Source organism: Rhinopithecus roxellana, chromosome 16 (assembly GCF_007565055.1).
Source record: "Rhinopithecus roxellana isolate Shanxi Qingling chromosome 16, ASM756505v1, whole genome shotgun sequence".
In the NCBI taxonomy this organism is placed as follows: domain Eukaryota; kingdom Metazoa; phylum Chordata; class Mammalia; order Primates; family Cercopithecidae; genus Rhinopithecus; species Rhinopithecus roxellana.
The window spans coordinates 54174468-54188357 of record NC_044564.1 but is presented as its reverse complement, the minus strand read 5'-3'; the positions used below and the strand labels follow the sequence as shown (position 1 = coordinate 54188357).

Sequence of the window (13890 nt, the reverse complement as noted above, 5' to 3'; positions counted from 1 at the left end):
GAAGAAAATCGTATCACATGCCCAAGCCTAAACCCATCATTAGCAAGAGGAATAGAACCACTTTTGATTGCCCTAGACCAATCAAGATCCCCTCTCTGGATCTGTGGATGGTTAGCCACATAGAAGAGGGTAAATACTCAATAAAACTGAAGTTCTGATTGGAAGGAGGAAGGGAGAGGGGACTGACACTGGTTAGGATTACTAGGTTCTGTTACCCTTGATGTTGTGGCCCTCCAATCCATGCCACTAGTATGATGTTGCTGAAATGCAACTATGACATAATCCTTTGAAATAATCCTTCTATTTAAAACTTTCTGATGATTCTTCTTTGCTGAAGAATCAAGCCAAGTCTTGCACAAAAGACTATTTATGATCAAGCATCTGCCAGTTTCTCCAGATTTTGCTCTTGCCATGTTCATGTCTTAACCATGCCCCACTACCTCTAATACTCATATCATGCTCCTGATGCAATTTACTGCCTCCCGTATGCAACTGGCTCTATCATTCTTAGATGCCTTTGTCCATACTTCCCAGAGCTCCTGCATCTTCCATCATTTAAATGGCACAATATTGACTCACTTTTCAATTTCCACTACCCAGGTCACCTCAATGAAATCTTTCCAGACCCCGTGGTAAAGTAGGCTCTTTTTCCTTCTTCTCATACTGTGCCCTTATATAATTCTATTATTGCCACTGTAGCACATGATTGTACTTCTTTATTAATGCTTATCTCTCCTCCCAGACAGCCCTGCTCTATTCATCTTTGTATTCTCAGCACCTGGCAGTGCTTGCACATTGGTGAATGAATGAAAGAGTGTTTAAGGGTCTAGAGCTGAGTGATCACGCCCAGGTCTAAAGCAGGGTTAGTTGTGAGGAGATAAACTAAGCATGATCACATGTTTTGAATATCCCCTAATTAGAAAGGAAAATAGTTATAGAACTGACAGAAGGGTGGTTAAAAGGTTGGTAATAAGTTTATCCATCTTCTTCCAGAAGACTAAACAGAATGTGCTCATAAGCATTAATTCTGCATTATTTAAACACAGGCAACCCTCTGGATGCAAGCAAGTTTCACTACACAGATGTAGAGTTCTGTCTTAGGAGGAGCTATCACTGCAGAATTTTCCTGCCATAATGAAAGTGCTAAGTATCTGAATAAGATTTAAGTCCAAGCTGAAAAGGCCATAAGAGGATGTCTTCTGTAGTCCCTGAGATGCTTTGGACATTTTCTTCTCTGATAAAAGCTGGAGTAGGAGATGCGATAGACTGCAAAAGTCTGTGCATCTTCCTCTTTCTGTTACTGCCCAGGAGCTGCTCAGTCTACCTGTCAGTCCATAGTTTGGATATTGGAAGATTTGGATACTAGATGCAGTTTATGGGGGTCGGCAACCTGTGGCAGCCAATAGTGATGATGAAGCACATGACACTGAGCACAAGCTTGAGCCACATGTGGCTTTGGGCTGTCTAGTGAGTTGACTATAGATGGAATAAAATGAGGGCAGGAAGGAGTGATGTCTGTGGAAGTAGGACATAGAACATAGGAATATAAGGCATACAACAATAACAGGCATTGCAATTCAGAGCAGCCACTGATGAGCTCAAAAAATAAAGAAGAATTAGTACATAATAACTGATATCACTTGAGGAGCCAATTGTGGAATAATCAAAACCTTCATATTTGAAGACTATTATAAAAAGCTGGAGTGAATAATAAGTCTAAATGTGGCCAGTATTACTCTAGTCTGAATAGAACAAATAATAATTTAGAATTGAAGTTGAGAGAGTAGCTGATAGTATAGGATTCAACTTAGATAATTTTTAAAATCTCATCTCTGACTCTCAGCCTCCTTATCAACAAAATGGAGAAAATAATATCATCACAAGTTAAAAAGGTAATTCCTACACAGTACTAAACAGGCATAGCATATAGTAAGTATACAAGAAGTAGTAGATACAATAGTTCCTTCATATTCCTGTGCTGTTTCTGTGGGTTCTACGTCATGGATAAAACCAACTGTGGAAGAAAATATTTGGAAGAAAGATGAGTGGTTGTATCTGTACTGAAAATGTATGGACACTTTTTTCTTGTCATTATTCCCTAAACAATATAGTACAACAACTATTTACATAGCACTTACATTGTACTAGGTATTATAAGTAATCTAGAGACTGCTTAAGGTATTCAGGAGGATGTGCATGTGTCATATGCAAATACCACACTAGTTTATATAAGGGATTTGAGCATCCAAGGATTTGGGTATCCAAGGGGATTCCTGGAACCAGTCCCCCATGTATACCAACAGATGACTGTATTTATTTTTACTCTTTTATTCAAGGGTAATTTTGTTTCATACTTTCATAAGGATCTATATATTCCTTGTTAATTTTAACCTACTAAATCCAAATGAATAGTTTTGAATCCACTTGGAGCTATGTAAGCCCTGTCCAAGCATTTTGCAGGATTTCTTTGCCCAGGAAACTACAAGAACATGTAATTAAAATAATCTGTAAAGCAAAATGATAACCCTTTCTTTCTAATATTTTTAAAACTTTTCTTACCAATAAATCCCCCGGACATTTGGTCACGATTACATGGACCAGTTGTTGACTTTTCCCAGTTAGTCCTGCCAGGGATTTCATACCATTTTCAGGCACCACTATGTATAAGCCAAAAAATAGCCATATCTACAGTCACTGCCTATGTATCCAACAGGAAACTGAGGATGAATTCCCTCTCTAGAAGGTGATTGTCCACAAGACCTAACTGGATGGTAATGTAGGGAGAATATGGCAAGGTCAAAAGAAAGTAATCCTTCGAAAGATTCTTAATTTCACTAGGTTGGTGAGGATTTATGTTGGTATAAGGTGGCTTCTCAGCAAGGTGACAGATTTGTACCATATTTTCTGGATCATGAATCTGTCCTCTCTTTGTGGTAGTGAGAGACCTTTTCATTCCTTCAGTTTGTTCAGCAAAGATTTAGTGAGTGTCTCCACTATGCACCAGACCCTGTACTACATGTCAGATTCAATAGTGAGAAACAGATGGGGTCTCTCCTTTAATGAAGATTACTATCCAGGGGAGAGAGCAGATATTAATCAAATAATCATTCATTACATGAAAAATTAAAATTCTGGTGAATGTTATGAAGAAAGAGTATGAAGAGATACTGATAAGAAAGTATACAACAAGAGGACTTAGCATGGTAGGAGAGCAAAGACCAGGGGAGTTGTTTGGGACTTAGCCAAGACTATATTTCCCCACCCCCTTGCACCTACATGCATGGCCAATGAAATATAAGAGGAAGTGATGTGTCACTTCTGGGCCAAGGTGGTTAATGGTCCAGCATACCTTCCCTACACTGAAGATTAAAAGGTGGAGATGTTTGTGACCTTAAGGATGAGTTGGTTTAACAGCCAGGGTCCCTGCAGGAGAGAGACGGCACACATGACAGGGTGTGTTAGTCAGGGTTCTCTTAGAGGGACAGAGCTAATTGGAGATATAGCCATATCTATATCTATAATCTATCTATCTATCTATCTATCTATCTATCTATCTAAAAGGGAGTTTATTAAGTATTAACTTATGTTATCACAAGGTCCCACAATAGGCTGTCTGCAAGCTGAGGAGCAAGGAGAGGCAGCTCAAGTCCCAAAACTGAAGAACTTGGAGTCCAATGTCCAAGGGCAGGAAGCATCCAGCACAGGAGAAAGATGTAGGCTGGGGGGCTAGGCCAGTCTCTCCTTTTCAAGTTTATTTGGCTGCTTTATATTTGCTGGAAGCTGATTAGATTGTGCCCACCAGATTAAGGGTGGATCCACCGTCCCCAGACCACTGACTCAAATGTTAGCCTCTTTTGGCAACACCCACACAGACACACCCAGGATGAATACTTCGTATCCTTCATTCCAATCAAGTTCACACTCAGTATTAACCATCATACAGGGTGTTTAATGAGAGTTAAAGATAACATGACTATTTACAAAGATGTAGGCAGAGTTAGGGGAACAAAGAAGGTATAGTGAAGCACTCTGTTACCAGCAAGAATGTGAACCTGTTATTCTACCTGGACCTAAAGGTAGCTACTGGAAATGTGACATAATATCAGAGCTGTAAGAGATGGGAGTCCGACAAGAACCATGAAGACACAGAAAAAAGGAAGCCAAAAGAATAATCTGACTCACCATCCTCACTCTCTCTGATCTCCTGTTGTCATTTCCCTTGACTTATCCCAACTAGAATCCAGTGGCAAGAAAGCCCATTGTTACAGTCGATGTAGGTCAGGCTCCTGCCAAAGACCAAGATGAGAAGAGTGGAGGACAGATCTGGAGGAACAAATGGAAAATATCCAGCACAATAGTCACTGAGTAAGTGAAAGAATATGACCGCAGACTGAAAGCAGATTGTGTGTAATGGAGAGCATAGCAAGCAAAAGGAACAGAATGTACTAAGGCCTGTGGCAGGAATGAGCATAAAGTCTTCTAAGAACACCTGTTTTCAGGCAGAAGGACCTGGCGGAAGGCTACCTCAGCTAGTCAGAAGGGTGATCGTGTTCCAATCATAGTCAAGGAGGAAGAGTAGAGGTCATGAAGATCAAGAGTGAAAAATGTCAGATGTGTGAGGTGACATGGAGGCCAAGAAATAAGAAAGAGGCCCAAATGCAGAAGACAAGGAAGGTTGAGTGAAACATTACAGGCTATGAATCTTGAGTAAGGCAAGGGCATCCTGAGCTCATCCTCTTTGGGTGCTGCCTTGTGATGCAAGAGCATTTCCAGAGTCCAAATGGCAGACAAAAGTCTTAGGCCTTTCCTGAAGATATTTTAAAGTGATGTTGAAATTAAAAGACTGCTATCTTGGGCCATCCTATTCAGTCATTTAGACAACAAATATTTATTAATGGTTTTTATGTTTCCTACTGTGCTCACTAGGTTCTGAGAGATGATGTGATTCCTGTCTTTGGTAAGCTCACAGACTAAGCAGGAAAGACAACCATGTAAATAACTGCTTGTCATATCCTGTGATAAGTGCTGTTAGAGAGTGACATGCAAGGTGCCAGAGAACCCAGCCTACCCTGACTGGGGAATCAGGGAATGCATCCCTGATATATGAGATTTGAGCTAGGTCTTGAAGGATGTTTCCCAGGTAGAAAAATGAGAGGAGGGAATGTTATCTAGGGGGAATGTATTGATCAGTGGATGCCAACTACTACTAAAACGATCTCTAAATCTTAGCTGTTTATCATAATAAAATTTATTTCTTGCTCATGCCATGTCCAGTGTGTTCTGAGTGGCTCTTCCCAAAGTGGTGATCCAGAGATTCAGGCTGTTTTCATCTTCAATGCAGGGAAGGTGTGCTGGACCTTTAACCACCTTGGCCCAGAAGTGACACTCATCACTTTGCCTCACATTCCACTGGCCATGAATGTAGATGCAAAGGGGTGGAAAGATGTAGTCTTGGGTAGGCAGCTGCTTCCTGGCAGCTGCATTCTGAGACAGCATGAACATTTGGTATGGGGTGGTGGCTTCCACTGCCATAGGGAATTGCACATGAGGGAGCACAGAATGAAGTAAAGGGACGTGATTCCTAGCCTACGGTGTGTGTGGAAGAAAGGAGAGGAGTACAGAAGAAGAGACCAAAAAGGTCAGTCATTACTGGATGGCTCAGGACTAAGGACAACATACCAGAGAGACCTTCTCCTTCTCCTCCAGATGTGTGGAACTATTAGAAGTGTGATATGGCCAGATTTGCATGTCTTCACAGTATACTCATTTCTCTTTTTTTTCTGTACAAAAAGAGAGCGAGAGTTGTGCCGAGAGTTAAACACTGGATTTTCATCCTAACTCTGCCAACTGCTGCTTACCAACCTTGCTACCTACTTGGGCTGGCTACTTAGTATCTCTGAGCCTCAGCTTATCAATAAAATGGGCACAAAACTATATGTACTCTCTATTCCAGAGAGGCATGAGGATCAAATAGATAATGTCAGGCAAACATCCTTTGGCAACTGTAAACTGCTCTACATATACAAGGGGATTTAGTTACTCTATTTTGCCTCTGCCTGAGGGGAGATATTTTTTCCCAGAGCATGAAAGTATAACTCAATGACTGCTAAGTTCCTGAAATATATCCACTTCTGTGATGATCTACCAGTGGTAGAATAAGAAATGAGCTCAATATTACCTCTATAAGAACAAATAAATACAATTAGAGGCAGTTCCAATGCTTCCTAAGGTGCTATGTAAGAAAGCATAATGGAATTACCTGTGTTAATGACTTTTCTTCTTCCACAGTCTTGGAAACCACAGATGGAAAGGGCTGAGGTAGTGTATTTCCATTAGAGCCTAAGTATTTGCTTTGACTCTTAGGGTTTTTTTTCCCACAGAATTTATCCTTGGTCCTCCAAGGCTTTGTTTTCCAAAGTTGCATGGCTTATGTAGAGAAAGGGAAATGTCCCTCTACCTCCTCACTGTTTCTTCCCATTGCATGACTGAAAATTTACTTGTTAAGATTTTTTAATATCCACATAAGTGGGCAGCAGATGGACTTATCTGGACAGTGCTAGCAAAAGATTGGATTCTTTTTCAAGGCCTAACTCTGCTTTGAAATAGCCAAATGATTAAAGTTACTTTGGCTTGCATTTTTAGAAAATTTTCTCAGCTTATAATTTGTCACTACTTCTCTAGATACGGCCTAGGTCTGTTAAAGTATCTTTTTACCAAATGGACCAATTTTCCAAAAGCCCAACCGCATAAGGCTCCCTCCCATCTCTGTCTCTTTTTCTTTCTCCCAATTTCCTTTCCCCCATCTCTCTGCTAATGGTGAGATGTTCCTTTAGTTTTTAGTCTGCAGCATCACGAGAACTGGAAAACACTGCTCTAAGATGTGCTTCATGCCATCTTAATAAATTAGATAAAGAACTTCATTTACACATTTCCAGGGCACCTGTTCCCAGAGCATCCAGGTGCAATTTCCATTGTCTTTTAACTTTGCATCCATACCCTGGGCTGAACTTGAAATTTAGAGTGTTGTATTTTTAATCGAAGAAAGTTCTAGAAAGGTTCTTCTGAATGTAGTGCATTTTTCTTTGGGACCGTGGATTGCATTCTCCAACTTAACAGCCTCCATTTCTTAAATGGCAGTTGTGAGTGTTCTTACAACAGACCATGGTCACATGAAGATGATGTATTTCCTGGGGAGGATGAGGAAAAGAGAATACTGTTATTTCTAAAAGTATAGACAGCCTGATAGCCAATTTTGGAGTCTGGGTGACATTTTAAATTGGTAATGCTCCTAATTACCCAAACCCTAGGAAACCGTATGGAATACAGCCACAGCTCTAGATTAATATAAGTGAGCACTGTGAACCCATTACTAACAGCATGTTCTCTTAGAATAATGGCACAGTATCTGTGTCATCACAGTGTGATATTGCAGTTAAAATGCACACACACACATCTTAATAATTCTTGTTTTTTGGCAAATTTTTCCTGCTATAATTTTTTACCTTTTCTAATTTTTCCAACAAACATACTGCTTTGTTTCCTTGTCAACCATTGTCTATTGGTATTGCCGTGTTGAAATGTCAGTTTTATAGAAGACGAAAGTCAGCAAGCAATGTATGATAATAAAAAACATGAGCATGAAGGTAGATATGTTCAGAGTCAACTCTTAGCCTCCCTATTTATTGCCAGCTGAACTTGAGGTGGTTGTTCAGTGTCTCTGATTTTCAGGGATTTTTTTAACCTATTACATGGCCATAAAAATGTTGTCTACTCATATTGTTATTGTGAGGAGGTAAAGCCAAGTAAAATGTCTGGTTCAAAGTTAGTGCCAAAAGATGCTGAGACTAAAAGGCATCAATGAGACAGAAATACAGTAACTCGAAATTTCAATGATCAGGCTGAGATTCGAGCCTTAGCTTCAGCAGTGCTTGGAGAAAGGGGCTGACCACATACCATCCACCCCTTGCATGCAGGGTTCAGTGTTGACCTTTTTGTGCCAGTAAATGGCGGTTTTCTTGACCTAAGATCCAGATCTGAACACAGAGAGTGGAAGAAAAATTTAATCACTCCACTACCTTCATCTGCTCCTACCCTCCAGAGAAACCTCCCCAACTTTATGGAGGGGGCCTGGTATAAAAGCACACACCTCACTTTTGAATTTTTCAAGACTATCTTCGGTGATTTCTAAACTTAGATATATCATTCCAAAAATTACTGGCCACAGTTTTCATTTGTTTATGCTGATAGAATTGGTGGAGCAAGCTCATTTGTGACACTACTTCTCTTGGCCCTAAGCATCCTCAAAGCAGTCCATGTTACAAAGAAACTATTATAATAGCAATAATTTGTGAAACATCAATTATATGCCAAGTGCTTTGCATGCTTTCATATTATTTAATCTCTACATCCAATTCTAAGAGTCTTTGTTATTAACCCCATTTAACACGTGAGAAAAACAAGGCTCATGGAGATTCATAACCTTGCCAAGGTAAGGCCACTAGAAATATCAAAGCTAGTATTTTAATAAGTCTGACCTCAACACCCAAAGCTGGCTTTGTGCCAGTAGCCAAGCACTTGTTTGTGTTTTCACACTTTTTTTTTTTTTTTTTTTTGTCTTCTTTCCTTTCAGGTGGTTCTAGATGTTGGTTGTGGATCAGGAATCCTGTCATTTTTTGCCGTACAGGCTGGAGCTAGGAGAGTTTATGCAGTTGAAGCCAGTTCAGTAGCACAGTATGCTGAGGTAAGTGATTGTAGTTTTAAGGCAGTTAATAAGTGGGTCTTTAGTATACTTCAGGGTACCCAGTGATGGAGTCTTCCAGGTAGGTCATTTAGAATAATTTTTTTTTTAAACCAGTGATATGGTTTGGCTGTGTCTCCACCCCAATCTCATCTTGAATTGTAGTTCCCTTTATTGCTAGTGTTGTGGGAGGGAGCCGGTGGTAGAAAATTGAATCATGGGAGCAGTTTTCCCATACTGTTCCATGGTAGTGAATAATTCTCACAAGATCTGATGATTTTATAAGGGAAAACTCCTTTTTGCTTGGCTCTCATTCTCTCTTGTCTGCCACGATGTAAGACATGCCTTTCACCTTCTACCATGATTGTGAGGCCTCCCTAGCTACATGGAACTGTGAGTCCATTAAACCTCTTTTTCTTTATAAATTACTCAGTATTAGGTGTGTCTTTATCAGCACTGTGAAAATGGACTAATAAAACCAGTCTCTAATTTTTGCTGTATTGGAATGTTACCGCCAATCAAGCCTGATTTCCCTGTAGTGATTGATATGAAAAAATTAATTTTTTAATTGTCATGATACTGAAATTGTAGCAAGATCTTCTCCCTTCCCATCCACTGGGTGGCAGATGGAGCTGGGGTAGAGGAAGGGAGACATGAATGTTTTCTTTAATTATCCGGGTGAGGAGTAATGTTTCACTGCAGCTAGATTTATTTTTTTCTTTTTAAGTGTTGTAATGACAATAACTATACCATTCTAAATTTTACTTTTGGTTTAAGGGGCTGTTGCTACATGGTTGTAGTAAGAGGAAGAGACAGATTTCTGTGTTTCAAGGAGCTTTTTAAGATTTCAGGTTCTGATTGGAGGAGAGGGAGAAGATTTGTTTTAAATGTAGTGCTCTATTATCATTATGAAATGTGTACAAATATTATAAAATAAGTCAAAGTCAAGATTCAGGTAATAATGGCTTTCAGTAATATTTGGATGTAATAATAACCCAATCAAACTGCAGAATTGGATATGTGTGCATCCGTGTGAACAGGGTAATGCGCTTGTCATTCATACCTGGAGGAGGCCTGAATTTTAATGAGGGGTAGGATGACAGATAGAGAGAAAAGCTTGGCTGCTGCTTCAGATGAGCATCATGAAACCCTCCTCCAGTCCAGACAACTGGTACCTCTGAGTGATAGTTGGTTTTGGCGTAAGTGAGCAAAGAGGAACCCAGAGACAAGTAAACAACTCTGGCATGTTTGGAGGGAAAGATTGTCAGAGTCTAATGGCTTGGTATGTTGTTGTATTTTCTTTTCTTTTTCCAGCAAGTCCTGAAGAAAATATTTTCAGTCATTTTTTTCTTTACCAATTCTTAAATGTCATTTTTATTGAATATTGACTACACACCAAATAATATTTGTGGGTATATATATATATATATATATATACATATAGTGTAAAGAATAACAATACAATGAATGTGTGCCTACTTCCCCTTTTAAGAAATAGACTATTAGCATTTTCTTTAAAGACCCATGTACCTTGTCCTGATCACATTCCTTTTTTTTTTTTTTTTTTTTTTTGGAGAAGGAGTCTTGCTCTGTCACCCAGGCTGGAGCACAGTGGCACGATCTCGGCTCACTACAAGCTCTGCCTCCCAGGTTCACGCCATTCTCCTGCCTCAGCCTCCCAAGTAGCTTGGACTACAGGTGCCCGCCACCATGCCCGGCTAATTTTTTGTATTTTTTTTAGTAGAGATGGGGTTTCACCGTGTCAGCCAGGATGGTCTTGATCTCCTGACCTCGTGATTCGCCCTCCTTGGCCTCCCAAAGTGCTGGGATTACAGGCGTGAGCCACCGCACCCGGCCCACATTACTTTTTTGCCCTGAACAGAGGTAGTCACTACTGTGAATTTTTGTTTATCATTCTCTTATTCTTTATACTTTTACCACATATATTTCTATTCCTAAAAACATATCACTTATGAACTTTCCATGAATGGGCTCATAAGTATGCATTCTCCTGCAATTTGCTTTTTTTCACCCAACATCGTGTTCCTGAGGGCCATCTTTGTTGATGCATACAGCTGTTGTTTATACATTTTCAGTGCTGTAGAGTGTCTCGTGCTATGATATGCCTCAAGTTACTGGTCTTGTTGGCAGACTTTGGATGGCTTCCATTATGAAAGTATTATTATGAATAGTTTTGCACACAGTCTCCACTGCGTCTTTGCTGAAGTTTCTCAGGCATACACGGGAGTGGAAATGTTGAGTCATAGGGTGTGCATACCTTCGACTTTGCTATGTAATGCCAAATTGTTTTCCAAAGTGGCTGTGCCAATTTTTATTCCCTCCAGCAGTATATGCGTGCCATTGTTTTATGTCTTTGTCAGCACCTTGGTATTGTCAGACTTTGAAATTTTTGCCAATCTAGTGGTTATGACAGGATCTTTGTGATTTTAATTTGTTTTTTCCACTTACTGATGGCTTTGAACATATTTGCAAGTATTTTGGCCATTTGTGCTTTCTCTTCAGTAAAATGCCTATTCAGGTTTTTGACAATTTTTCTTTTGAATTATTTAATTCTAATTTATTTGTAGGAATGAAATTTATTTTCTAGATATTAATCCTATATCAGTAATGTATGTAGCAAATATCTTCTCCCCATTGGTGCCTTACATTTTCTCTTTCCTAATGGCCCTAGTCAGCTTTAGATACAGAGGTCTAAAAGAGAATAGAGAAAAGGAGGATAAAAATATGTGGAGAGAACTCCATAGATAAAAATGCCTTTGCTCAGATATTAGTAGATTTTAAAATGAATTCTCAAGGTGAGGGGTTGAGTTTAGAACTTTGTTTTAGGTGCTGCTTATTCATTTATTCATCTGTTTATTCAATTGCACTCTACAATTCTGTTGTTGGGCAATGCAGGAGAAACAGTAACAATCAAGGTCTCTTCCTATATTCAAAGAGCTTTGATTTTTAATAAGGTATTGATCCTGTTGTATCTTATACAAGAGACCAAAAAATAAAAATAAAAAAGTGGCATAAATAATTTGGGAGTTTTCTTTTCTTCATATAGTTTGTTTTTTTCATATATTTTAAAGTGGTTTGAGATACTTTAGCTACTTTTAAAACCTTAAACATCTAATATCCTTGGATATAGTACTTTAAGGAAAAAGAAGAAGAAATTAGCTAGAGATATTCTCACCTTCCTGAGCCATAATCCTGTCTCCAGCCATAGCAGGTGCAAGTACACTGTGATTGTGCCTGTGAATAGCCACTGTACTCCAACCTTGGCAACATAGCAAAGCCCTATCTCTCATAAGCAAATAAGTAAATAAAAAGAGCTCAAAGACTACTCAAATTCCCTTTCCCTAGATTCACCTATTGTTTATATTTCACCCTGTTTGCTTTATCATTTGTTCTAGCTTGCCTTCCCACCACATGCAAACATACATTAATATTAATATGTATACACATATGTATATGAACACATATATGTATATGATCACACACATTTATGAACATATACACACATTTATATGAACATGAATGTATATATGAAAAATACACATATGTATATGAAAACTATGAGTGTACATGTAGGTATATGAACACACATGTAAGTATATGAACACATATACGTGTATGTATATGAACACATACATATATGTCCAGCGATATAGAGACACATACTTTTTGTATGGGTCAGTTATATATATCATAGCCACAGCCCTTTATCATTAAGCATTTCAGTGTGTATTTCCTAAAAACAAGACTTTTTTTTTTTTTTTTTGAGACGGAGTCTCGCTCTGTCACCCAGGCTGGAGCGCAGTGGCCGGATCTCAGCTCACTGCAAGCTCCGCCTCCCGGGTTTACGCCATTCTCCTGCCTCAGCCTCCCGAGTAGCTGGGACCATAGGCACCCGCCACCTCACCCGGCTAGTTTTTTGTGTTTTTTAGTAGAGACGGGGTTTCACCGTGTTAGCCAGGATGGTCTTGATCTCCTGACCTCGTGATCCGCCTGTCTCAGCCTCCCAAAGTGCTGGGATTACAGGCTTGAGCCACTGCACCCCGCCAAAAACAAGACTTTTATATAACCAAAAGAGAACTTGATTTAAAGCTGAAGAATAAGCTATATGATGACTTTCTCATGCAGTCTTTCAGTGTTGGTGGTAACAGGTGTTTGCAGTGGTCCCAGCATGAGCAGGGGGACTGTCACCATGGTGCTGAGGTGAGAGGAATCTATACTTAACTGCCTCTTCCCTTCCCTTGCATAGTATTTCTAGGAAGGCTTGATTTTTGCGGTGGTGGCAGCGGGGGGACTGGGTCTTGCTCTTTCACCCAGGCTGGAGTGCCGTGGTACGGTCTTGGCTCACTGCCCACTCTGCCTCCCGGGTTCAAGCGATTCTCCTGCCTCAGTCTCTTGGAAGCTTGATTTTGAAAACATTAGAACCAAAGTTCTAAGGAATTCCAAAGCACCATAGTTTATCTTTGGTTTTAGCTTCTGTAGAGGATTTGTGTGTTACAGTAATCTTTCTTTTCTATGTACAACTGGGGCAGGTTGGGGACAGGGGTGGCTTTCCAAATGCTGTCAGGGACTGCTGGGAGCCCTTGAAATCCTTGCTGGCAAGTCTGTTTTGCTCCTGAGGCTTCCCCTGCATGTGGTCCTAAGAACAGACTGGTTAAAAATGTATTCAGCGCCAAGGATGATTAGAATCTTCTCAAAGTGTGGATTTAACAACAGACTGGTCCCTCCTGAAATCCATGGCCTCTGCTCTGCCCATAGCTCCTGCGTGGGTGTCATGAGATGCTCCCCAGGGACCAAGGCCCTTTCACCTTGTGGAGGATGATCTGTACCAGCACGTGGTTTTTGCTTCTCACACCAACACTCATCTGTACAGTTTGTGGGTGGCAAAATGCGACTGTGAACAGCACGGAAAAGAATTTTACTCTAAGAATAGGCTGAACTAGCAGCTCAGCACACAGTGCATGGTGCTCCTTTCGACCTTTTCATTACTTGGTAATTGAACCAGCAGACATTTAATTCTTTTCTCTGGAGTCTTCATTAAATTTCTCGGCAAAGATAAAATTGCAACAAGAAAGAAAAATGTACAAATTTAACAACCATCTCCTGTCCCTGGATTCTTCTTCACACACCAGGCT

At 39.9% G+C, this 13890-nt stretch overlaps 1 protein-coding gene across 1 annotated transcript in view; it reads left to right on the top strand.

Moving 5' to 3' along the window:
* LOC104682262 (histone-arginine methyltransferase CARM1-like) overlaps nucleotides 1-13890 on the top strand; it is a gene marked incomplete at its 3' end in the record, with an annotated part of 174201 nt that overhangs the window by 73887 nt on the left and 86424 nt on the right. The window contains 1 exon segment of the mRNA XM_030919179.1: nucleotides 8630-8740. Coding sequence (XP_030775039.1) covers nucleotides 8630-8740 — 111 coding nt within the window.